Source organism: Trichechus manatus, unplaced genomic scaffold (genome assembly GCF_000243295.1).
Source record: "Trichechus manatus latirostris isolate Lorelei unplaced genomic scaffold, TriManLat1.0 scaffold00090, whole genome shotgun sequence".
Taxonomy (NCBI): Eukaryota; Metazoa; Chordata; class Mammalia; order Sirenia; family Trichechidae; genus Trichechus; species Trichechus manatus.
Window position 1 is genome coordinate 9,533,548 of NW_004444026.1, and position 26,581 is coordinate 9,560,128.

Here is a 26,581-nt window from a genome sequence, read left to right on the forward strand (position 1 = left end):
TATATGGAGCCCAGTGGCACATTGGTTAAGAGTTTGGCTGCTAACAAAAGGTTGGCAGTCTGAATCCACCAGCCTCTCCCTGGAAACCCTATAGGCCAGTTCTACTCTATCTTATAGAGTCGCTATGAGTTGGAATCAACTTGATAGCAATGGGTTGTATATATGTATAATTTATATATCTATATAAGTTATAGAGCTTTGTGAGTGATATTATTAGGAGAGCATAGAGGAAAGACCAGGAACCCAGACTTGGAGGGGGGCTGTTCTTGGAAGGCTTTCTGGAGGAATTGATGTCTAGACTGAGACTTGAAGGGTGAGTAAGCATTATCCTGGTGAAGTGGGTAGGGAGAGGAAGTGCTCTGGCAGAGGGAACTGCTTATACAAAGGCCCAAAGGGTTCCATCTCCTTGTTGAGACCTGGTGGTGCCCCTGACCCCTGGGCAAGGAAGCTGAGAGACTCCAGGCTTTCCACATTCAGCTCCTTCACCCTGACAGGGCTCTGCATCTTGAAAAGGCTCTGCTTTTGCTCACTGCTGGTCCTGAACTTTGCCTGACTTAAGGGTTGTGATGCCATATGCCTCAGACTCTGCACACTGTCGAGCTCCTATCTCAGGACTGCCCTGGCTTCAGAGACTCTAGTGTTCAAGGAGAGGGGTTCAGTGAAGCGAGGTTAACTAAAACCAACAAAAAACCAAACTCGGTGCTGTCAAGTTGATTCCGACTCATAGTGACACTATAGGACAGAGTAGAACTGCCCCATAGGGTTTCCAAGGAGTGCCTGGTGTATTTGAGCTGCTGACCTTTTGGTTAGCAGCTGAACTCTTAACCACTATGCCATCAGGGTTTCTGAAGTGAAGTTAGTAGTTTGCAAATAGTTGAAGGGGTAAAGCTGCCTGTGAAGCAAATGAAACGTACCAGTTGGCAAAGAGGTGGAGAGAGGGGTCTGCAAAGCTTAAGCTGGCACTGAACAGGTGTAGGGGTGGTCTTCAGAGTCACAGAAAGAAGAGACTTTCTTTTTTTTTTTAATTTAATTTTTTTTATTGCACTTTAGATGAAGTTTTACAGAACAAATAGTTTCTCTTTAAACAGTTACTATACATATTGTTCTATGACAATGGTTAACAACCCCGTGACATGTCAACACTGTCCCTTCTCAACCTTGGGTTCCCAGAAAGAAGAGACTTTTCTTGGGACTGGCCAAGAGCCTGCCACTGCGTGTGTGCCTTCTTGAGGCTGCCTATAGTTCAGGAGAAACAGGATGGAGAGTTCTCCTCCCAGACTAAGCCTCCTGTTCATGGGAGACATCTGCCAGCTTCAGGAAGACAGCAGCTGTCTGACGTCCATGATGAGGGCAGTTACGGGGCTGGATGGATGGGGCACCTTTTGGGGACAGGTTTAAAAGGTTTATGTCACTGGGGAAGGGGTGCTTTACAAGAGGGCTTTGGTAAGAGAAGATACACTGTGGGGGGGGGGCAGGGCAGGAGACTCTAGAATGGTACATGCCTCCCAGCTGCCAGGAACTCCTCGGGCTGCAGCAGGCCTTGCCCCCCAGGGCACGTCAGCCAGATCGTGTGGCAGGGCACTGCCTAGGTCCACCAGCAGAAAGGCAGAGCGAGAAAGCCCAGCCAGCCAGGGATGTGGGAAATAAAGGCTTGGTCTGAAGCACTCCTCAGAAACACACTAGTGGTTCTAAGCTACAGCAAATGGGCAAGGGAGCAGGGGAGGAAGAAAGAGGGAGAAAGAGGCCAACAGCCTTTCTGGAAAACTTCCCACTCAGGCCTGATTGAGAGCAAGGAGAATGGCCTCCCATCAGCGCTGGGGTGGGAGGGTGTGTGAGGTGGGGGGAGTCGGAAGGCTGACCGTGCTGTGGTGAGGTGTCGCTGCACAGTGCTGAGAGCTGAGGACTGGGATGGGCTATGGGGTAGGCAACTGACAACTCATAGCTTGCTGGTGATGGAACTAGCCCTGGGGAAAGGCCCTGTTTTCCAGAAATCTGGCATCAAAGAGCTGGGCAAAGATGAATTAAATGTAGTAACCAGATCCTTAGCCTGGGAGCCATGGTCTTGATGCTGTCATGAGCAGCAGCAGAATGAGTTGAGGGCCAGACTACAGTTCTGGCCAGGGCTGGGTAGGGAGGTGGCTTGCCATCAACCACAGCTGGGGCACAGGCTGAGGGCTAGAGTTTGGAGGTGATCTGTGCTTTGTATTGAGAATCTCCCATTGCCCGGCTATGGGGAAAAAGCTGCAACCTGGTGCCTGGAGATCTCAATTACTGAGCTGAGTGTGAGGAAACACTGAAGGTCCAGGAAGCTGGCCTGAGGGAGAACTCTCCGTCAGAGGTGTAGCTAAGGTATGGCAGGTATGGCACATGCCCCAGGAGCCATTTGAAGTGTGTGTGGGGGTGGGGGGGAGGCGCTACTGAGCAGTTTCTATTGACCCTGTATGGCCCAACATTCTTTCTCAAGCACGGCAGACACAGAGGCATAGGGGAGGGGCACAGGGAGGCACTTTCCTTGGGCACCAAGTCCAAGGGGTTGCCAGAGGAGGCACAGAATGACATTCAGAGGGGCCACATATTTGAAAGGCATCTGACTGAGGCTACTGGACAAGAGCGGGGAAGGCATTTCTGCTGCCACATCATCGCTATCAACATCTATTCATCTTGAAATGTGTGGGGGGGTGGGGGGGGGAGGCGACTTAAAGATTGCTCCTGGGTGCTCCTTACCCTTGACGTGGCCCTGTAGGGACATAATTTCAGTGCTTTCCATAGGCTGTTTTCCCTAGATATGCCTCTGGGACAGGCCAGGTTTACGAATGCCCCAAGACAGCCTGGCAGTGGCCCATGGATGGGATAGTTTGATAGTGATAAGTGCCTGAGGAGGAAGCAGGGAGGGCATTGGTTTCCAAGGAGGACACTGAGGAGGGGACTATGGTAACAGGAGAGGACTGACTGGGGCTCTAACTGGGAATGCCCCAGAGATGAGGTGATGAGGATCACTCTGATTTGAAGAAAAGCTGAAAGATGGGACTGTGAGCAGAAAGCAGGGCTGGGAATTGAGGAGATATCCTCCTGCAAAGCACCTGGCTCTGCCTGAGACAGTTCACTGAAGATGAGCAGCGTGTACACTGGTCCAAGACCAACACCCCTAACCCCAGCCCAGCCCTATGCCTTCAAACCCCCACCGTCCAGCCTGCTTGTGCAGTGAGTGTCCCAGCGGAGCTGGCTCTGTCTCCAACGAGGGAAAAGGCGTTTTCTCCATAGCTTCAGGTCCAATAGCTACTTTCCCTCCTCAACTTGACTTCGAGTGGAAGGGAGTTGGGTTTTCCTACTCTGTGCCGCACTGGGGCTGTGCCTGCTGCCAGGATGTGTGAAAGGTCATGCCAAGAGGCATCTGGAACAAACAGGTGGCTCTCTGGAGCTGGGTGGCAGGGACAGAGTGTTGGTGGGAGAGGCCCTGGCCTCCTGTGGGGAGCCATGCAGAAATCTCTGTGTGCTTCTCTTTGGTTCGGTGACTCTTTGGCACACGCGGATGGGCTGAGGCTCTTCAGCACCAAACATGTGGGGAAGAACACACCTACGCACGGTTTAGTTTCTTTCTTAAATATGTATTCGAACCAGTATGTTCTGTCTTATGGAGGGGTGAGTCACAGGCAGGAGTATAAAGTCAGTAGCATCCTCACTCATCTTTAACCTCTTCTCCAGCTCTAGGTAGATACAGAAGATGGCAAGGGAAACAGTCTCAAACAATAAAGCATTTATTTTATGTTGACCAGGCCAGAAAGCATGTTTATCATGAACACCTTGATGGTCAACTTCCCACTACATGCATTAATAGATGGGAAGCCATGGTTTGGACACTATGAAATTTTTTATATTTGGCCCTGGAGTTAGTTTGATTTCTTTTGGCAGTGGATTTCTCCTCCTAACTACATTTTGCTTAAGCTGATACCAAAGTAGATTTGCATTCTCAGAGCACAAGTTGGATGTGCGGTGGAGGGGGTTAGGTCGGAGGCATGCCGGTTCCAGCTTTAAAAATTGTCCAGCAGTAATCCACAAGATGGATAAACCAGACTGAGCTATTATAATTACTAGCAGTCAAGATCATCATCATAAAACCAGCTTTGAATATGGAAGCTTTCTTTTGAGGACCACTCACTTTACAGATTTAATCCCTTATAACCTCCCTACTTCGGAGCCCTGGTGGTGCAGTGGCTAAGAGCTCGGCTGCTAACCAAAAGGTTGGCAGTTCGAATCCACCAGCCACGTTTGGTTTTCTTTTTTATGGGGGGTAACCTCCCTATTTTAGTCTCTGGATGGCACAAATCATTAAGCCCTTGACTGCTAACTGAAAGTTTGGCAGTTTGAGTCCACTCAAAGGCACCTAGAAAATTCTGGCAATCTATTTCTGAAAGATAACAGCCATTGAAAACCCTATGGAGCACAGTTCTACTCCAACACACATGGGGTTGCCTTAAGTCTGAATCGACTCCGTGGCAACTAGTTTTGGTTTTTAACCTCCTTATTTTAGAGAGATACACTGAGACAGAGAGTCCAAAGAAGACTTAGGACGTGTCTGTGGATAATGTCTTCACGGCATTTCCTGGGAAGATCAGAAAATGCTAGTGAACTCCAGGTGACAATAGGATGGGGGTGGGATGGAGGTGGGGACCAATGAAGAAGGGGGAGGGGGAGAAGGCGTAGATGGGAGAGACCAGCGGGAAATGGTGCTGGGATGTGTCCTACCCGGAAGCTCACTGAGGGCAATGGCAGCCAGGGTCACAGCATGTGGCTACAGGGGTGCTGGAGGGAGGAAGGCCCTCAAGTGCCAGGAAAACTCTTCAGCCGAAAGAGGGCTTGTAAGAAAACGCTGTTCTCCGCCAGTGGGCAAGTGGTGGAGACCTGGTTTTAACGGGAAGACAAGGAAAAAAACTCGAGTCCCAGGGCGGACTAGGATGCCGCTCAGCTTCGGTGGAAAGGGGGAAAACCCCCTGGGAGTCCAGTGAGAGCTGGCACCCCGTGAGGTAGAGGGTCGGAATCTAACACCCGACACCGAGCCAAGACCCTCTCCCCGGCGTTCTCCCGGGAGGGGGAGGAAAGGGAAGGAGCGGCGGCCGAGGGGCAGGGCCGAGGGGTGGGCTGCGGGGGCGACCAATCCCCGTCTTTCCCCGCCCCTTCCCCGCCTCTTGACCCCTTTCCACCAACGGAGCGCCGCGGTGGGCAGGGCCTGTCACGGCAGCGGTCCTGGGTGCGGTTTTTTTTTTTACCCCTTTTTCTTCCTGTCTCTTTTTTTTGTGAATGAAAAAGGGAGGTCGCGAGCGGTCCCCGGGACTGCAGCGCTAGGCGTCCTCTCGGCACTGCATTTGGAGAGGACCTGGGCGCGTGGCAGTAGCAGCCTCGCCCCTCTCCTTCCATCCCTGCGTGCTGCCTCTACCCTGCGCCGCCGGAGCGGCTGCGGCGGTGGTGCGGCCCAGCGCCGGAGCTCGGACCGGCCGGCTGGCGCGCAGCCCCTGACTCCGGCTCCCGGGTCTGGCCCGCCGCGGCGGGCCCCGCGCCTCCATGACATTGGGCGCCCGGTGCCCGGGGAGATGCTGATACGGAAGAGGCAATGGCTGCAGTGCAGAGCGCCCGGCTGCTCCGGGTCCGCCGTCCGGCCTGGGCTCCTCTGTCAGAGTTTCTGATCTAACGCGAACCCGGGCCCGGAGGCTGCAGCAGCAGCGCGGCGGCGGCGGCAGCATCGTCCTAACTTGCACGCACGGAGTGACCGCAGACATTTCACTAAAATGAGCGTGCTTAGCAGGAAGAGATGTGTTCCTTACACTAGAAATTATCCCGTCACATGCAGTGGTGTAAGTAAATGATTAATTTTTATTATGGCCGGGTTGCAAGCAGTCTCCGGAACCGGCGCTTCACCCTCCGGCTGCCTCGTCCACCCACCTCCTCCCTGTTTGCGCCCCTCCTCAGTGCCACTCGCCTCCTGCTGCTCCTGGGACTCTCGTTTCAGCTGCTGGGTTCCGAGGGGCGGGGAACTAACCTTTTCCGGGTTTTTCTAGGGAAAGGAAGATGATTTGATCGTCTTGGTGTGTCGTGCCCTTCCCCCTTCCCTGTTTTTTATTTTGTGTGTGTGCAGAGCAGCGTGTCGGGAAAAAAAGGTCCAGAGTAATGGAAGTGTTTCCGGTAAAAATCAATGGAATGTGGATGTTTTGCTCACGCTTCTAGAGATGTTTCTTTCAACTCAACTCCATTGCAGTCTGTGCAACTGAGTTCTGGCAAACTACTGGGAAAATTTTGAGCGTGGTTTGTTGATGTTTCGACAATTTAGGTTTGAGACGGCTTAAGCTGTGTTAGGCTTGCATTTTTGTTATATGCCCATTCATGATCCCCGTGGGCCCCGCTTTCCATTGGATCTGCGTCGCCAGATTGATCTCTCCGCTTCCCCCATGTTACACTGTCAGCAAGCAACTCCAAAGGGAGCCTCCTTTAATTCCGAGTCCACCCTCTCTTTGCTCTTCTCTCGATTCTTTCTTCTTATCCATCCTTCTTGATTTTTACCTTCATTTTCAGGATTTTCCTCCCTTTCGCATTTTATAAGATGCAGGATGTGGGATATTGGTTGCTAGGAGACAAACCAGGCTTCCAGGGAGATTCTGTAGTTTCCTTGACAACAAGACTAGGGCAACCACAGATGAACAAGCCTCCTATCAGCTGTGGGAGGGAAAGGGGGGCTTTTCTGAGCTCAGCTAAGGGTGTGTGTAGGGGGTGAGGGTGGGAATGGGAACCAGCAAGTGTTGTAGCTAATCTGAACACACGTTCGGGTTTGGCCTGGACTCTGTACAAACAGCTGAGAGAGCAGTGGGCAGGTGGTGTTTTTGGAGGGGGGACAGGAACCGTGGGGGCAGGGAGGATATCGGTCACTCTGGGATCATTGAGGGAGGAGGAGTGAATTGGGGGAGTGATACCCAGGGCAGGATGGCAAGGAAGCCATAGTTTGTGGAGGTTAGCCAGGAGGCTTGGACGGAGTGGGGATGAGGCAATAGTGAGGAAAAGTCTAGAGCCATGGAAGGAGAGAGTGCCAGAGGGAAAGGGGAAGTTGAGAAGCTCACTGAGTGGGTTGTCTCATCATACATCAGCAATGATAAAGTAGCAATATTCTAGAGCAAAAATTATACTGTTGGCATGCAATCTCCAGGACAAGGTCCTCATTTAAGACAGGCCCAATTAGACCAAGAGTTCTGCAGGTTTAATTGGGCCAGTCTGTATCTTAAAGAGAGATATAATTACACATATAGATATGTAATCTAGTATTATATAATACCAGCATTACATAAGAAGACAAATACCTACTTTTAGCCCAGGCTCTCATCACATGAATTAACCAAGAGTCAGGAGACTTTCTTCCAAAGCCTCTTACTCATTTTCTGGAGGGGGAGGCTGATGTCCAGAAAAGTGATTTGCCCTTTCCTAGATAAGACAATGAAGTTTGCCAGTCAGGCAGTTTGGGCACAGGTGGAATGGGTGAGAATAATGACAGTAGGGAGGAAGTCGAAGGACAAGCAGGGGAAGGCTGAGGGGACAAGCTGGGGAATGGATGGGGAGTGGTATCAGCCTGGGCAGTAATCCAGCAAGCCTGGTGTTTAAACTCATGGCACAGGATTTTCCATTCTCCTACTTGTTGGTTGGCCGTCCCTTACTTAACTTTAGTGGTGCATAAGGTGTGTGTGAATGTTTTAATCACAGAGCAGCTGAACTTGGACCATACTGCTCTGCTGGTGTCCTGGTGTCATTTTTGATATCAAGACATACCTGGATTTAAGAACCGATGCCCTCCTCTTTGTCTCATTTCCCCTTTCTGCTTACAGACCTACATGGCACTACAATCTAAATTTGACAAAGAAGTTCTACTGGCTGGTGGGTTTTTATCTTTACCGTAAACCCGTTGCTGTCGAGTTGATTCTGACTCATAGTGACCCTATAGGACAGAGTGGAACTGCCCCATAGGGTTTCCAAGGAGTGGCCGTTGGATTCGAACTGCTGACCTTTTGGTGAACAGCCAAACGCTTAACCGCTGGCACCACCAGGGCTCCATCTTTACCCTACAGCTGTACATATTTGTATTTGGGATTCTGTTTTATTTTTCACTCAATAAAGCAGAAACCACAACCCAGATGATTCCTCCCAGTGCCCACAATCCCTCAGTTTCTTGACTTTAGACTATGAACTATAAAAATGGGGTGCCGGGTCCTCAGATTAGGACAGAGACTAGAGAGGAAGCAAGATGGTGGTTAGAATAATGGCTGCTGGGAGAGGGCGAGGCTGGTGGAGAGGAGCGGGAATGATGCAGACAATTGCCCTGGAGACTGGGGAAGGAACTGTGTGGAGACCCCTGGTTGTTTAGGGTCTGGATCCTGTAAATTCCAAGAAGGGAGAGGAGGTTGTCTCACTGAAAAGTCCTTGCTGCATTTTTTGCTTAGGTGGCTGAGACGCATCCACTCACACAAATCCCAGTTGCCATCGTTACTTGAGTATTCTGCATTCCTGCACGCTGGCATCCAGTTACAGCGGCCAGGCAGCTGGCAGGAGTGGAGCTTCTCTGGTGCTGCTGGTGGTCTGGCTCTCAGGCTGGATGGTTGAGCAGTGAGGGGGCCTGGGCAGTCTTCAGGACTCCTCTGAGCTCAGCCTTCCTTGGCCAAGGAAGGATTACTCCAGACTGCTCCATTACCCCAGACTACTTATCATGCAGGCAGGGAACGTGAGGCAGGGGCAAGTTCTTGACCATGGAGGAAACCAAGCCTGGTTGAGGCCTCCACTAATAACCCTTTCCTGCAGTCTTCCAGGAGGGTGGAGGCCAACTGAGAGGCTGCCAGTGAAAACCCCCTCCAGGCTGGTGACAGCTTTTTAAACACTGCCAGGACATTTTGACTACAGAAGGGCCTTCTGTTTGTTGCTTTAAACCATCCCTCTCTGTGGCTGGACAAGCCACTTGCTCTCTGCCTGACACAGAAGGAAACTGAGGCAAATGTTTACCCAGAAATTCAGGCCCAAGTTTCTCACCCTGTGCTTCCTCCAGCAACCCCGTTATCCACGTAGCCAATTTAGTGAGTGTCCTCCGAGAAGCCGCCAGTTGTCTGGGGGCTTCTGGCTCGAGACTCCCCCATCCTGTGATTGAAATGCAGAAGGGGTGTATCTCACTCTCCCGGAGGCAGGTACAGGATGCCTGGAGGGCAGTCCTGGGTAGGAGATTGAGGCCCACTAGCGGAGGAGTGTGTCGTCACAGGCACGTGGTTTACCCCTCACCCCATCTCAAAGCTGGGCCTGCAGCTAAGTGAAACATGCAAGCAATGTGATAGACCCAGGGGGAGGAGGGGAGGCTCCTGGGCTGGTCAGGTGCAGCCAGAAACCTCCCCAGCCCAGAGATCTGGGAGAAAAACTCATATTTGCAGAAAGAGGGCTGGGGGCTGCAATTGAAGGATAGACATAGACAGGAGCTGGGAAATCCTCCACCAGAGAGGTAGAGGGGACAGGGTGGGGGCCAGGAGAGCTGCTGCCTAGCTTTGACAAGTCCATTAAATTTTAAAGTAGGCTTGCCCTCAGGCATTCTGGGAAGGGGTGGGGATCTGGCCCTGACTCTGCTTCTCTCAGCTGTTTGTTGTTCTGCTGCCACAGCCCTGCTGGGGGTGAAGGAGGAGGACAAGGAAAGCAGATGATGAGTGAGCTTCCCAGGCCGACTCTTCTCTTTCTGAGAGAGTGGGGACAGGCCCCAGGCAGGCTCTGTCACAGGCCTCCTCTCATCCGGAAACCCAGTTGGAGGATGGTGGGATCAGAAGGGGGACCAGTGGTCAAGCTGGTGGAACTGTTCCTCTCAGCCTGAATGGGCTCCTATCTCCGCAGGCCTCTGCACAGCTATTGCCCAGAAAGTTGCCAACATCTTTCTCCTCTTCTCAGCTCAAAGGATTGAGGAGGGGGCAGCCCTGGCTGAGGAGAGCTGCTGGGCCTGGCCCTGGGGTGCTGGCATGCAGAGCTGTCCTGACCAGTTCCCTCCTCTCCCTCAGGTCCCAATTAATGGATTCTGACATGGATTATGAAAGGCCAAACGTAGAGACCATCAAGTGTGTTGTGGTCGGGGACAACGCTGTGGGCAAGACCAGGCTCATCTGTGCCCGGGCCTGCAATGCCACCCTTACCCAGTACCAGTTGCTTGCCACCCACGTGCCCACGGTTTGGGCCATCGACCAGTATCGGGTGTGCCAGGAGGTAAGGCTGCAAGGCCTCTGGGTTGGGGGTCCACGCCATGTCCCAAGCCATAGCTTGGTGTCTCCAACCAGGAGCTGGACCCGTGGCGTACTAGAGGGTTGCGGAGGGAGCGGGTGCAGACTGGAGGGGGCAACACCAAAATGACCCCAGGGCCCACCTGGGCAGTGGTGGGCAGGCGAGCGGTGCAGTGGGAAGGGGCCATCAAGGCAGTGGCGTCACTGGGGTTGGTGTCACCTGTCACCCAATGCGGTAACTCCTCACCACCTCATCCCCCCCACTCACCTGCCAGTCACTAGGGTTGGTGTCACCCAGTGCAGTAACTGTCACCCCCCCCATCCGCACTCCCCCCCCAGCCTCATCACCTAGTCAGATTGCTCACTTCTTGGCCACAGCCCCACCATGAGGTGGAGAGGAGGGTCTCTGCCTTGGCCAATGGGAGAGGGGAGAAGTGTGGAGAGCTGCAGGGGGTTGGGGCTGAGAGAAGCTGGGCACACAGTGCAGTGCTCGCCCCAGAGCAAGGCAGGCGAGACCAGGCCACTTCGCCCACCAGTGGGGGGCATTGCTGGCCAGCCCCTACCCATGGGGGTGTGGTGTGATACCATGAGTCACTGCGCTGGTAACATCAACCCTAGTGACACCACTGAGCTGGACTGAGCACTGAATCCTCTCAGGGGTGGGGTGAGGGCGGCTAAAGAGGAAGAAGCCCCTGGAGAGAGGTCTGATGTGTGCCTACCCCGTGGGAGCATTCTTTGACTATTTATTTGTGTTTTTCCTGGCTGAGTTGCTGCCTGGGACCAGAGCTTTGCCTGGGGCATAGCATCTTGTGCAATCACAGCCCTAAGTAATGGGGAGCACCAGGTGGCTGGGGCTTTGGAGAGATAGCAGTGGAAAGTAGCTGCCAGTAAATACAAAAAGATCAGAGACTCATAAACATAAGATTTGCGGGTAAAGCAGGGAACAAGAGTAGGCTCCCTAAGAGATCCCTTCCACATACATAACAGTCTGCCCTTCTATGGTCTGTTCTACTTGAAGACTACCCTTGTTACTGATTCTGCACAGATATCACCCTGATAAAAAGTCTTGTGCAGAGCACACAGTAGGATACACCAACCTTGCTCTCCCCCTACCCCCGATGCTGCCTGGGACCCTCAGGGTGAGCTGGCATCCACCCTGAGCTCACATGCAACGAACTCCAAGAACCATTGTCCTTGATTCCCACCCCCCACCTGGCAGGTGCTGGAACGCTCCCGAGATGTGGTAGATGATGTCAGCGTCTCCCTGCGCCTCTGGGACACCTTTGGAGACCACCACAAAGATCGGCGCTTTGCTTATGGGAGGTAGGGACAGCCTCTGGCTGCTTGCAGGGAGCCAAGTGGGTGGGTTTTTCCTGCTTTCCCAAGGAATTGAAACATTTAAACTGGGAGGGAGGAACAGAGAAAACAGCACTGGCAGAACCTCACAGGGGTGGTGAAAAGCACTGGGGATTTGGAGCCAGAAGACTGAGTTTGAGTCCCATCTCCATCACTTATTAGCTATGTGACTTTGAACAGTTAAGGTAACTGCTCTGGCTTGATTTTTCTCAGTTGTGGAATGATACTTGGTAACTTACAAGATAGCTGTGAGGTTAAGTGAGAGTCTTTGACAGCTCTAAAATGCTATATAAATTAGAGGTGTAATTCTACATTTTGTGTAAGATCGTGTGAGCAGACCCATACGCTGGAGGTGAGTATGGAGCGCACTCCCTTGTTCTAGGGGGCAGTAACCTACCCCTAGCTTTCTCTGCCGGTAACCTCCCTTTCCCACCCCCAGATCTGATGTGGTGGTTCTCTGCTTCTCCATTGCCAACCCCAATTCCTTGCACCATGTCAAGACCATGTGGTACCCAGAAATCAAGCACTTCTGCCCCCGAGCACCTGTCATCTTGGTGGGCTGCCAGCTGGACCTGCGCTACGCTGACCTGGAAGCTGTCAATAGGGCCAGGCGACCCTTGGCTAGGTAAGGGATGCTGGTGCCTAGGGAGGGAAAAGGAAGAAAATGGAGGGACCAGCAGATCACCATGGCTCCCTGCCCAGTCCTGAGGGAATCCCACTGAGTCTTACGTTCCCCTCCCCACCCCCACCACTTTGGAGCTAGCTCACATAGGGAGCCAACAAGGATGCTCATTGATCCATTCACTCACGTATGTATCTACTGCACACCTACCGTGTAGGCAATACTGTGCTAGACACTGAGGATAGAAAGAGAGGAGAAGATGGTCTTTATATGAAAAGGTCTTATTATCTTGCTGGGAGATAAACTAAATATGTAAACACCAGTGTGAAACATCGTGTGCTAAGAAGATAATTAGGGCTGTCATTGCTTTGAGCTGGGAAGATCACCTTGGCCTGGCATAAATAAGGAAGACTTCCTGTAGGAAGAAGGGATTAGAGGTGGACCTTGAAGTACTGGTAGGATTTGTCTAGATAGAAGAGGTAGGGCAAAGATTCAGTGGAAATGAGTAGGGGATGAGTGGGGGCCAAAGAAGTGGATCCTGAGCAAATTCCCTCAGCCTGATGAAGAACAGGCAGGCTCTGGGGAACTGTCTCTTCCTGTTTCCATCCCTCCACCACCAACACAAGTTTGGTTTCCCTTCTTGAACCCACCAGGCCCATCAAGCCCAATGAGATCCTTCCTCCAGAGAAGGGTAGGGAGGTGGCCAAGGAACTGGGCATCCCCTACTATGAGACCAGCGTTGTGGCCCAGTTTGGCATCAAGGATGTCTTTGACAACGCCATCCGGGCAGCACTCATCTCCCGCCGGCATCTGCAGTTCTGGAAGTCCCACCTCCGCAATGTGCAGCGGCCTCTACTGCAGGCCCCTTTCCTGCCCCCCAAGCCACCGCCCCCCATCATCGTGGTGCCCGACCCTCCCTCCAGCAGTGAGGAGTGCCCCGCCCATCTCCTGGAGGACCCGCTGTGCGCGGATGTCATCCTGGTGCTGCAGGAGCGGGTGCGCATCTTTGCCCACAAGATCTACCTCTCCACCTCCTCCTCCAAGTTCTATGACCTGTTCCTCATGGACCTGAGTGAGGGGGAGTTGGGGGACCTCTCTGGGCCAGGGGGCCCCCATCCAGAGGACCAGCGGGGTCACCCTGATCAACACCACCACCATCACCACCACCACCATCATGGGCGGGACTTTCTGCTTCGGGCAGCCAGCTTTGATGTGTGTGAGAGCGTGGACGAGGGTAGGGGCTCTGGGTCTGCTGGACTCCGGGCCTCCACCAGTGATGGGATCTTACGGGACAACGGGACAGGGTACCTGCCAGGGAGGAGTCGAGTGCTCTCTTCCTGGAGCCGAGCTTTTGTGAGCATCCAGGAAGAGATGACAGAAGATCCTCTAACCTACAAATCCCGGCTGATGGTGGTGGTAAAAATGGACAACTCCATCCAGCCAGGGCCCTTCCGGGCTGTTCTCAAGTACTTGTACACAGGCGAGCTGGACGAGAATGAGCGGGACCTCATGCACATTGCCCACATTGCTGAGCTGCTTGAGGTGTTTGATTTGCGCATGATGGTGGCCAACATTCTCAACAACGAGGCCTTCATGAACCAGGAGATCACCAAGGCCTTCCATGTCCGCCGGACCAACCGGGTTAAGGAGTGCTTGGCAAAAGGCACCTTCTCAGGTATGGAACATGCTTAGGAACTGATGGCTGGAAGGCAGGGGAGTTCTCTCCAAATAGCCTTCTGATGAGTCTGGATTGGTCTGATTTGCATTCCAAGTCAACTCCTGATGCCCTGGAGAGATAGACTACCTGCTCCTGAGGCTCAGTCTTCCGTAGCTGAGAGCTTACAGGGAAGACAGCTTCAGAAGGAGGCTGGGGCTGTCTGTCTGGGCTCAGTGACAACTTTGGGGTTGGTTATCCCACGTTCTTTCAAAATACCCTCATGTGATGCCTCTTTCCCTCCTGGGTAGATGTGACCTTCATCCTGGATGATGGGGCCATCAGTGCCCACAAGCCCCTGTTGATTTCCAGCTGTGACTGGATGGCTGCCATGTTTGGAGGGCCATTTGTGGAGAGTTCCACCAGGGAGGTAAGGCTGAGGCTGGGAAGGGGTGGTAGAAGAGGGAGGTTTACACCTGCTGCATCTGAAACATCCTGCATTTAGTGGCACTTTCTTCAGCACTGATGATGTACTAAACATATCATGCTATGTCCAACAGACATTTATGAGATGGTTTCTATATCCAAGAATTTTACAGTATACCAGGAGAGGGAATTATAATAAAATCTTCTTTTGGGGGGGAGGGGGGACAAGTACACAGTTCTTTTATTAAAAGAAAGAACAGTACTCACTCATTTTTTAATTTGTTTTGAGAGTTAATGTTTTTATGTTGTAGTATTGATGTTTATGCTGTTGGCATTTTATAATATTTAAAGTTTTTTTATTAATGTTGTTAAGACTTATTGAAATTTGGTTTCATGTGCTGGATCATTATTATTTTTTAAAATTTTATTTATTTTGTAGGTGCTGAGAATATACATAGTAATATCTTAACTTTATAGCTTAGAAAGCACTTCCAATACATTACGTCATTTAATCCACACACTGCTCTTACACATATCATGGCATTCCCATTTTATACATAAGGAAAGTGAGGCCCCAAGAAGTTAAGTGGCTTGCCTAAAGTTGTGTAGGTACAAAGCAGAGAGGCTAGAGCTTGAACTCAGGACTTCTGACTCGTTGGCTTTTTACATGACACCCTGCCGCCTCCAATACATGCACAACTAAAAAATATCAGCGTGTCCCAAGCTGAATCCACTGCCTTTCCCTCTAATCAGCGCCCCTCCAACTCACCTGATTTCTCGCTGACACCACCCACCACTGCCTCAGGTGCCTAGATTGGAAACCATAGAACTGAATAAATCATAGCACTTAGAGTCAGAAGGGGCCTATCAATGTGTCCTTAGAAATTTTTCTCTAAAGTCTATCTTCTGCTTTCCATTCTCCTAGCCAAGCAGAGTAACCCAGGCCATAGCCCTCTCTGAACTCCTGTAACTTTAGTTGTCCATCATTCAGCCTTGTAGTTTACAAGGTACTACTACATACAGCTACTTAAATGCTCAGAGTGTCCACACCCGGTTTTCCCAACAAGTCTGTAACTTCTTTTGAGTGTAGAGACTAGGTCTTTTACTTCTGCCAGCTACCCACTTAGCACTGGCCTCTTAGTAAGTGCTCACCAAATACTTGAATGAAAAACTGAAATAAGAACGATACAGCATAGCACCCTGTGTTACAGAATATGAGTTTCCTAAGATTTCCGGGAAGGAAGTATTTGTGGGAGGCCAAATGGAGGGGTTGGGTTTGGCTCCTGATTCTTGAAGCATGAGTAGGGTTTGGATACGCAAAGTGTGTGACTAAGAACTCTTGGAAGCCCTAGGGGCGTGTCAGCCATAGACACTACTCAGAACCCTAGAAGCCAGCTTTAGAGCTCTAGCTGATTCCCAGTGCAGCCCGGAGAGACTTGGGTCTGATGAGAAAGCAGTTTTTGTTGCCGCGTTGCTTTAAAGAGATCCCCGAGGCCCAAAGCGACCCTTCAAGCAGCCAGAGAGAAGCCAGCTGGTGTTCCACTGCTTCCTGCAGGGAGGGGAGGGGCCGGGGTATAGATTCAGGTGGCTGAAAAGGACTCCGCCGAGCATCCAGGCTTCAGAACAGGTTCAAAAGGATGCCAGTGAGAATCCAGGTGCCTTTAAAAGATAATAGAATGGATAGACCTTGAAAACATTAGGCTAAATGAAATAACTCAGTCACAAAAGGACAAATATTATATGATCCCACTTACTTGAAATATCTGGAATTGGCAAGTGTACAGAGATCAGAGTTTATTAGTGGTTACCAGAGGCAGGCGGGAGGGAGAGGAAAGGAAGACACAATGCTTCGGGAACACTGATGGAAAAATTCAGGAATGGTTATGGTGATTGTTGACAACATGATGAATGTAATTAAGGTCATTGAACTGCACATGTGAAGATAGTACAAATGGCAGATGTTTTGTTACCTATATATTTACTACAATAATAATAATAAAAGATAATAGAGCCCAGTTCACTGATGCCATCATCAATCTGGGCCTCAGACAAGGTCGTTGCTCTGGGAGACAGGCCTTTGGGGATCTTCTGAGCAGGTATAGGAGCAGCACTGGGTAGGCTGCTTGTCTGGGAGAGACCAGGTATGTGGGCCAGGGCCTCCTAAATTTCTCAGAACTGGGTAACCCTTCCCTATAGCTGGACCTCATTGTGGCCTGGTCTATTCCTTTCGATCCCCAGGTGGTGTTTCCTTACACAAGCAAGAGCTGCATGAGGGCAGTGCTGGAATACCTCTACACGGGCATGTTCACCTCCAGTCCCGACCTGGATGACATGAAGCTCATCATTCTTGCGAACCGCCTCTGCTTGCCACACTTGGTTGCCCTCACAGGTAACTAACCGGAGGACCTGCCTGGGGGTGAGGTCAGGGAAACCCCAGGAGTGATTATATGTTCTTCTTTCACCTCATTTCTCCTAGGGGACAGACTGGAAACACCAAGGGAGTAAGTTTACATAATATGAAATACGCTGATGTGTATTAAGTTTTGCGAGAGGACACAGATATAATGGAGTGTGTATGTGTGAGAGATGCTTGACGGGGTCACTTTATAGGCTCACTCCAAAGGTTATTTCAGCCCAGCAAAGTAGTCTCCATTAGATACTTTCTTATGTTCTTATCAGCTTGGCTTCACTCAGGCAAAGATACACAAGTCAAAAAGAATAGAAGACAATTTCACATTTATCGATGATGATGATGATGATGTTTTTCCTCCTGCTTTTCTTCTTGTTCTCTTTCTCTCCCTTCTTCTCTTTTTCTCCTCTTCCACTTTCTCCTTCTCCTCTTGATCCTCTTCCTCTTCTTCCTCTTTCTCCTCCTTCTCTTTCTCCGTGTTCTCAAAATGGAAAACAAACACTGACTCATCATTTCTAATTCTTTGAAAGGATTGTGAGAACTGGAGCTGAGTGTTTGTTGTTGTTGTTAAGTGCCATTGAGTTGGTTCTGACTCATAGCGACCCTGTGTACAACAGAACAAAACACTGTCTGGTCCTGCACCATACTCACAATCTTTGCTATGTTTGAGCCTATTGTTGTATCCACTGTGTCAATCCATCTCATTGAGGGTCTTCCTCTTTTTCACTGACCCTCTACTTTACCAAGCATGATGCCCTTCTCCAGAGACTGATCCCTCCTGATAACATGTCCGAAGTGTATGAGACGAAGTCTTGCCATCCTTGCTTCTAATGAGCATTCATGCTGTACTTCTTCCAAGACAGATTTGTTCATTCTTCTGACAGTCCATGGTATATTCAATATTCTTCACCAATACCATAATTCGAAGGCATCGATTCTGCTTTGGTCTTCCCTATTCATTGTCCAGCTTTCCCCTACATATAAGGTGATTGAAAATACCGTGTCTTGAGTCAGGCACACCTTAGTCCTCAAAGTGACATCTTTGCTTTTTAACCATTTTAAAGAAGGCTTTTGCAGCATATTTGCCCAATGCAACACGTCATTTGATTTCTTAACTGCTGCTTCCATGGGTGTTAATTGTAGATCCAAGTAGAATGAAATCCTTGACAACTTTACTCTTTTCTCTGTTTATCATGATGTTGCTTATTGGTTCAGTTGTGAGGCTTTTTGTTTTCTTTATGTTGAGGTGTAATTCACACTGAAGGCGGTGGTCTTTGATCTTCATCATTTAAGTGGTTCAAGTCCTCTTTACTTTAAACAAACAAGGTTGTGTCATCTGTGTAACACAGGTTGTTAATGAGTCTTCCTCCAATCCTGATGCCGTGTTCTTCTTCATATAGTTCAGTTTCTTGGATTATTTGCTCAGCATACAGATTGAATAAGCATAGTGAAAGTATACAACTCTGATGCACACCTTTCTTGACTTTAACCCACATGTATCACCTTGTTCTGTTGGAACGACTGCATCTTGGTCTGTGTACAGGTTCTACATGAACACAATTAAGTGTTCCGGAATTCCCATTCCTTACAATGTTATCCATAATTGTTTATGATCCACACAGTCAAATGCCTTTGCATAGTCAATAAAACGCAGGTAAACATCTTTCTAGTATTCTCTGCTTTCAGCCAAGGTCCATCTGACATCAGCATTGATATCCCTCATCTGAATCTGGCTTGAATTTCTGGCAGCTCCCTGTCAATGTATTGTTGTAACCGTTTTTTAGTTGTCTTCAGCAAAATTTTACTTGCATGTAATACTAATGATATTGTTCGATAATTTTCACATTCTGTTGTATCACATTTCTTTGGAATGGGCACAAATGCAGATCTCTTCCAGTCAGTTGGCCAGGTAGCTGTTTTTCAAATTTCTTGGCATAGATGAATGAGCACTTCCAGCGTTGCATCCATTTGTTGAAACATCTCAATTGGTATTTGTTGTCAATTCCTGAAGACTTATTTTTCACCAATGCCTTCAGTGCACCTTGGACTTCTTCCTTCAGTTCCATTTGTTCTTGATCATAAGCCATCTCCTGAAATGGTTGAATGTCAACCATTTCTTGTTGTTACAGTGACTCTGTATTCCTTCCATCTTCTTTTGATGCTTCCTGCGTCATTCAATATTTTCCCATAGCATCCTTCAATATTGCAACTCAAGACTTGAATTTTTTCTTCAGTTCTTTCAGCTTCAGAAATACTGAGTATATTCTTTCCTTTTGGTTTTCTAATTCTAGGCCCTTCACATTTCATTATAATACTTTACTTTGCCTTCTCAAGCTGCCCTTTGAAATCTTCTGTTCAGCTCCTTTACTTCATCATTTCTTCCATTCACTTTAGTTATTCTACGTTCAAGAGCAAATTTTAGAGTCTCTTCTGACATCCATTTTGGTCGTTTCTTTCTTTCCTGTCTTTTTAGTGACCTTTTGCTTTCTTCACGTATGATGTCCTTGATGTCATCCCACAGATTGTCTGATCTTCGGTCATGATTGTTGAATGCGTCACATTTTTTCTTGAGATGGTCTCTAAATTCAGGTGGGATATACTCAAGTCCTTTGGCTCTTGTGGACTAGTTTTAATTTTCTTCAGCTTCAACTTGAACTTGCATATGAGCAGTTGATGGTCTGTTCCACAGTCGACCCCTGGCCTTGTTCTGACTGATGATATTGAGCTTCCTCATCATCTCTTTCCACAGATGTAGTCCATTTGATTCCTTTGTATTCCATCTGGTGAGGTCCACATGTAAGGTTGCCGTTTATGTTGTTGAAAAAAAGTATTTCCAACGAATAGGTTGTTGGTCTCGCAAAATTCTATCATGAGATCTCCGGTGTTGTTTGTATCACCCAGGCTATATTTTCCAGCTATTTATCCTTCTTTGTTTCCAACTTTCACATTCCAATCACCAGTAATTTTCAATGCATCTTGATTACATGCTTGATCAATTTCAGATTGCAGAAGTTAGTGAAAATCTTCATTTTATTCATCTTTGACATTAGTCATTGGTGTGTATATTTGAATAATAATCGTATTGACTGGTCTGCCTTGTAGGCATATGGATATTAGCCTATCACTGACAGTGTTGTATTTCAGGACAGATCTTGAAATGTTCTTTTTAACAATGAATGTGATGCTGTTCCTCTTCAATTTGTCATTTTTGGCATAGTAGACTATATGATTGTCTGATTCAAAATGGCCAATACTAGTCCATTTCAGCTCACTGATGCCTAGGATATCTAACTTCAAGTGTTCCATTTCACTTTTGACAACTTCCAATTTTCCTAGATTCAAACTTTGTACATTGCACGTTCTGGTTATTAATGGATGCTTGCAGCTGTTTCTTCTCATTTTGAGTTGTGCCACATCAGCAAATGACTGTCCCGAAAGCTTTACTCCATCCACATCATTAGGGTCGACTCTACTTTGATGAGGCAGCTCTTCCCCTGTTATATTTTGAGTGCCTTCCAACTTGAGGGGCTCACCTTTTGGCACTATATTAGACAATGTTCTGCTGCTATTCATAAGGTTTTCATTGGCCAATTTTTTTAGAAATAGATCGCCGGGTCCTTCTTCCCAATGTGTCTTAGTCTGGAAGCGCCGCTGAAACCTGTCCACCATGGGTGACCCTCTTTGAAATACCGGTGGCATAACTTCCAGCATCACAGCAACATGCAAGCTGCTACAGTACGACAAATTGACATATGAGTGGTGGAGCATTTAGAATGGGCCAATCCCAGACACCTGCTGGGGTGAATGAAGCACTGAGGCAGTAGGGAGAACAAGTAGGCAGACAGTCAGCATCAAGGGGCTGGGGAAGAGAAACTGTGCTCTCCTGGTGAAGGGAGTTTGGGGCCAGACATCCGAGCAGACCGATGGCTTCTGTTGGTGTTGGAGTTTGGTATTTGCATTGGTGTTAGTGTCGGCATTGCTACCAATGCTGGTGTTGATGCTAGAGTTAATATTGTTTGGAAGGTCTAGGGGCAAAGAATAGGGCCCCAGACGTTGAACTGATATTCAGGGTAAGACCCCAGTGTCAGAGCTGCTGTGGGGTAGGCAGATTATCAAGTCTGGAGCTCAGATATGGGGGAAAAATAAGCAATCCAGTGATGGTAAATGAGTTATAAGGGGAGACCTAGTCATACAAAAGGTCCTAGGTGGTGCAAACAGTTTGTGCTCGACTACTAACATAAATGTTGGCGGCTCGAACCCATTTAATTATTGCTATGGGGGAAAGGCCTGGTGATCTGCTTCCACAAAGATTACCGCAAGAAAGCCCTGTGGAGCAGTTCTACTCTGTAACACACGGGGTTACCATGAGTCAGAATCAACTTGATGGCAGTGAGTTCCGTGTGGATTTTTTGGTCATAGGAAAAGGCAGAAATTCTTTATCAGTATTGGAATATGAAGAGTTGAGCTTGCAGAGGCAGTCTAGCGGTCCCAAGTAGGGGCACAGGGGACTTTAGAATAGGAAGCAAGAGAGAGGCTAAGCAAGAGATCACACTATCTGGTATGAGAAGATGTTCCATTATTTCATTGTGTACATTTCCTGCCCCAGACCTGGAATCAGCCATTTTCCGAGAAGCTCTGGTTTCTTATAGTTGGAAATGGTATTTGGAGATTATAATCTGAGCTCTAGGGATGCTCGTTGCTACTGGGTTGGTTATTGTTTCTGGGCCTTTTCTGTGAACAGACATGGGGAATCTTTTTAAAGATAAAATTTTTTTATTTTTATTTTTTATTTTTTTATTGTACTTCAGGTGAAGGCTTACAGAACAAATAGTTTCTCATGAAACAGAAGTACACATGTTATTTTATGACATTGGTTAACAACCCCACAACATATCAACCCTCTAACTTCTCAACCTTTTTTTTTTGGTGAAAATATACATAGCCAAAGATACACCATTTCAAAAATTTCTACATGCACAGTTCAGTGACATTGACTACGCTTTTTGAATTGTGCTGTTATTCTCACTTAAGATGAAGGCTTACAGAACAAAATAGTTTCTCATTTAACAGTTACTACAAATGTTGCCCTATGACAATGGTTAACAATCTCACAACACATCAACAATATCCTTACTCAACCTTGGGTTCCCTATCACCAGCTTCCTTGTCCCCTTCTGCCTTCTGGCCCTTGTCACTGGACTCCTGTACCTCGTTAGACTCATTTGGTTTTACGGGGCTGTCCACTCCCAGGCTGAACAGTGAACCTCTGAGGTAACTTCACCACTGAGCTAAAAGGGTGTCTGGGGGCCATACTCTGGGGGTTTCTCCAGTCTCCTTTAGGCCAGTAAAGCTGGTCTTTTTTTTGTGAGTTAGAATTATGCTCTACATCCTTCTCCAGCTCTGTCCAGAACCCTCTGTTGTGATCCCGTAAAGATAAAATTTTTTAAAGATAAAATACCTAATGAGTTTATCCTGATCTTTCCAATTAAAATTCAAGACTAAGGATGTTTACCTAACTTCTTCAATGTAAACATTTTAAAGTGAAATGCAACGTTGGTACACAAGTTGTTAAAAAATTTCAGTTAATACGAACGATTAGGTTTAATCCATAAATCCGTAGGTCTAATTCAGCCTTTTTTGTTTTCGACAAACCTGAGGCTTAATACCCTTTCCCATCAGTATCAGTGGCTGATGCTACTGGGGACTTTTGCCCCAGGTGTATCAGAATATTTGGTGAAATGTTTGTAGTTTAAAGAATCCTCTTCAATGATTCTAATATCTTCCTCCACTCCCCGACACCCCCACTCCACTGGGAAAATTTTGCTCTAGTTCCAGTTTCCTCACTAGTGGAACAGACTTAAATCGCCCGTAGCCTTTCCTGGCCTGTTGGGACTTGTCCCTGGCCCTGATCTCTCTTTACTCTGCAATGAGCCCCTGCTGGGCGGTGTAGGGAGTGCATGGCCATTCATGTGATTCTTCAGCTGATTCCTCGCTGTGTGTGTCACAGAGCAGTACACAGTGACCGGCCTTATGGAAGCAACCCAGATGATGGTGGACATCGATGGGGACGTCCTTGTGTTCCTGGAACTGGCTCAGGTATAATAGCAGGGGAAGGAAGCTCCAACATTCTCAACTCTAGCTCTCTCTGCCCACTGGCAGTGAAAGAGGAAGGCTGGGAGCTAGTGGATAGGAAGTAAACCCATTGTCAGACTTGGTTCCCTGCAGTACCCTGATTGGGCAGAGCTGTCTCAACCCCCAAGTTAGGAAGCAGCGAGAGAACTCCCTGACATGCCAAGAGGAGAAGCTGGCCATGGGAGGAAGGGACTGAGACTTTAGGCAACCAGAGGGCGGGGAGTGAACATTCAGTCTCATGCTTAGACATGGTTGCCGTTTACCTGGGGTCATTTAAAGGATATTGAGGACTCTTCGTCTAAAACTAATGCCCCCATCCATTTATTGCCAAACAAACAGAGCAAGGAAACTCTCCCACACAGACCCTCACAGTGCCAGAAATTCTACCATTAGAGATTAGTTTATAAAGTTAAAGCATGGCTGATTCAAGGCTTGCAGACATGCCTGGGAAAGTTAGCTCCCCAAGCCTAGTTATCAACACCTTAGCATGGGCTGCTTTGGGCACTTGCTGGGGAGGTGGAGGCGGAAGTCCTCTGGGCCGAGGTCTGAGGAGAAGATGCAGTAGGAAGCCACCACATAAGGCTTCTATCCATACATGGAGATCTGTTGTGTGATGGCATGGGGGGCAGGACAGAGGTGAGGCGATAGTGGTAATGATAGTGCTGCCAAGAACCTAAAGCAACCATTGTCTTCCTTACAATTTTGTGGGTGTTGCTTCTGGAGGTGGGCATTTTATGACGGCAGGGACTTTGCCCACCCTGCACCAAAGCTTCAGCTCCAAAGACAACTGCAGATGTCTGCACAGGAGCCTTGTCCCCTGGGGGGCAGGGGTGCTCAGTACAAATGATCTTCTGTTCCATCCCCAGTTCCACTGTGCATACCAGTTGGCCGACTGGTGCCTCCACCACATTTGCACCAACTACAACAACGTGTGCCGCAAGTTCCCCCGAGACATGAAGGCCATGTCTCCAGGTGAGCACCCTGGGCCGGCCCTGACAGGACCTGCCGCTCTCCTATGCTGATGGGGGCCTCAACTTGGGTCTGCATGTCTGACTTACCCAGGAAGCTGCCAGTGCTCCTGGGGCCTAATTTGGCCTTGAGGTTGGGAACAGCTCGCAAAGGTGAAGCCAGCCAAGTGGAGTGGGGCCCCAGGCAAAGCACTGGCCTGGAGGGCAGGGGACCTGAGTTGTAGGCAGGCTCTGCCACTAACCAGCTAAGTGACCTCGAGCAACTCAGCCTACTTCTCTGGCTTCTGTTTCTCAGAGGTACAAAGAGAGTGTTGAACTAGAGTTGGTATTTTTTCAGACTTTTTTGACCAGGGTTTCAAATAAGAAATACATTTTACTTTGCAACTTTGTGCACCTATAGAAAAATATGTAAATTTTTAAAATGCTGGTCATGATTCACTAAATGGATTTCAGAACTTAGGAATGCGTACAGCTCAGCTGGGAAAATTTAGGCCTGGACATCGTCTGAGGTCTCCTGCAGCTCTCTCTCTGCTTATTGGTTTTCTCGGTCCCAGAGCCCAACAGCAACTGCACAGCTCCAGGGAGATGTGGCACTGACCTCCCTGAGGGGTCTTCCACCCAGTGTTCCTGGGGGTCTTCACTTTTGCTGTCTGGGCTCTCTCCACTCTGCTTTGAACCTCCTCCCTGCTGCCAGGGTACTGCCACACCCTACCAATTCTCCCACAGCCCTTCTCTCCTCCTTTTTGCATTTGTTACAATTCTTCCAGTGTTTTCTTTCTAAAGCACCACTCCGATTGCATCACTCCCCAGGTTCCAAACCTTTGGCTCCCTGTGCCTTCCAGAATAAGTCCAAACCCCTCAGACTAGCCTCCCCATGTCTGCAGGCTACCTCTCCTATTCCCCTTCAGAACCTCAGCTCTGGCCAGATAATTCTACTCTCATCCCCTAATAATTCCGAGTTGTTTCCCACTGACCCCTTTGCTCTCCCCTTCTCCTTCATTTGTTGCCTCAGCCTGTTTTATTCACAACACACATTAAGCCCCAGTTCAGATCTTTCCTGTGTCTTTAGAGAAAACAAACTGAAAGTGCCTTCCCCAGCGCTGACCCGCTGCACCGATCACTGAGCACTTCACTCTCCCGAGCTCACAGCTAGACTGGGAGCTTGGTGAAGGCGGGGCTGGGGCCAGGGTCTTACACTTCTTGGGCCACAGGATCAGTATGTGTTAGCTGATGGACAGAAGGCCTGCTGGAGTTCCCAGTGGCGGCAGGGTTGGGGGAGGTGTGGGTGTTCCTTAGCGACACTCCATGTCCCAGTGCCCCTCTCACTCCTTCTCTTGCCTTCTTTCTAACCAAGCCCTACTTTATTCTGCTCCAGAAAACCAGGAGTATTTTGAGAAGCACCGGTGGCCGCCCGTCTGGTACCTGAAGGAGGAAGATCACTATCAACGGGCCCGGAAGGAGCGTGAGAAAGAGGACTATCTCCACCTGAAACGGCAGCCCAAACGGCGATGGCTGTTCTGGAATGGCCCCTCCTCACCGTCCTCTTCTGCGGCCTCCTCCTCCTCCCCATCTTCCTCCTCGGCTGTGGTCTGAGATGCTGCCACCTTCTTCTGACCCTGCTGCTGTTGTCCCCATCTGCCCTTGCCCCCTGCTCTTCTGCATCTCCCCGTCCACCTTACAGGGAAAAGGGGACCCACATAACCAGGACCCTAAGGGTGGAGCTGTTCTCACCAGCCAACATAGCGAGAGAAGAGCCGGGCCCTGTGGATCAGGACAGAGATTATCTCCAGAGGTTCCCAGTTCCAAAGCAGGGCAGGAGACAACTGTTTGGAGGCAGGGAGCAGGGAAAGAGCTAAGAAGAGCTCTGGCATTTAAGCTCTGAGTTTGAGAGCCCTAGAGTCAAAGGGAAAATCCTCCCAGCCACAAAGCTCCAGGGCTTATACGTGGGTCTTGGTCTGTGCTGTGGCCAGGGAGGCAGCCCCCCTCCCAGTGAGGAGAAGTGAGTAGGGAGCTCCTGCCTCTACTGGCCATGTTTCTCCACCAATGGACTTGAGGGTTACAAATGTTTTGTGGGCATTTTCACATGAAACCTACTTAAGTCATCACTTGAGAAGTCTGGGTAGAAATTAGCCTTCAGAACCAACTCAAGGCTTCTAGGTCCTGGGGTACAGCTGCAAGAGACCACAGGTGGACAAGCTGATACCCTGCCAGCATCCCCCAAGGGCTGTAGGCAATTCAAGCCTGATAAAGGGTGGCAGAAGGTTGTTCAGAGCTCCAGGCCTAGAAGCAGTGCCTCTTGGTGCAATGAGGAACTCCTCCCTCATTCCCCCAGCCCCCACCCCTTAACTTCCCTCCAGCCCCTACCCCTTAACTTCCCTCCAGCCTCCTTCAGATTTGGCTAAGGGAAGCAAAAGGAGCAACTGGGATAGGGGGAGGAAGAAAGAAGGGAGGTGATGGGAATCTGTGCCCACCAATCCCATGTTCCTCTGGAATCCTTCCCCTGCCTTTGGTTAGCACTGCTTTTTATGGGGTGGGGCAAAATTAGCAAAAACAAAACAAAAACAAACTTAAACAAAAAACAAATGAACAAAAAATCACCACCAACAAAAACACTATCCTCTTCCCTGCAAAGAATGAAAAACAGAAGAAGACCCTGTCATAGCTTACATTTTTTTTCTTTTTTTTTTTTTTTTAATATTTTATTGTACTTCAGGTGAAGGCTTACAGAACAGATAGTTTCTCATGTAACAG

The 26,581-nt window shown here is 49.0% G+C and overlaps 1 protein-coding gene across 2 annotated transcripts; it reads left to right on the top strand.

The window, feature by feature from the left end:
- The first annotated feature begins 641 nt into the window (after positions 1-641).
- On the top strand, positions 642-26,160 carry RHOBTB2 (Rho related BTB domain containing 2). 2 transcript variants are annotated; one of them, XM_012557214.1, is made up of 10 exons: positions 642-668; positions 10,047-10,248; positions 11,482-11,585; positions 12,058-12,243; positions 12,894-13,915; positions 14,206-14,324; positions 16,559-16,709; positions 22,738-22,826; positions 23,729-23,834; positions 25,206-26,159. In XM_012557214.1, exons 2-10 carry the CDS (start codon positions 10,057-10,059, stop codon positions 25,421-25,423), a joined length of 2,187 nt encoding a protein of 728 aa, XP_012412668.1. In that variant the 5' UTR covers positions 642-668; positions 10,047-10,056; the 3' UTR covers positions 25,424-26,159. The 2 variants fall into 2 exon arrangements, with proteins under 2 accessions (XP_012412668.1, XP_004382186.1); XM_004382129.3 differs by lacking the exon at positions 642-668 and adding an exon at positions 5,597-5,846 and having other exon boundaries at positions 25,206-26,160.
- The last annotated feature ends 421 nt before the right edge of the window (positions 26,161-26,581 follow it).

Coding starts and splice junctions, on each gene's coding strand:
- RHOBTB2 (XM_012557214.1), top strand. CDS start 10,057: ATGGATTCTGACATGGATTATGAAAGGCCAAACGTAGAGACCATCAAG. Junction 16,710..22,737: donor ACACTTGGTTGCCCTCACAG/GTAACTAACCGG, acceptor TGTGTGTCACAG/AGCAGTACACAGTGACCGGC. Junction 23,835..25,205: donor CATGAAGGCCATGTCTCCAG/GTGAGCACCCTG, acceptor ATTCTGCTCCAG/AAAACCAGGAGTATTTTGAG.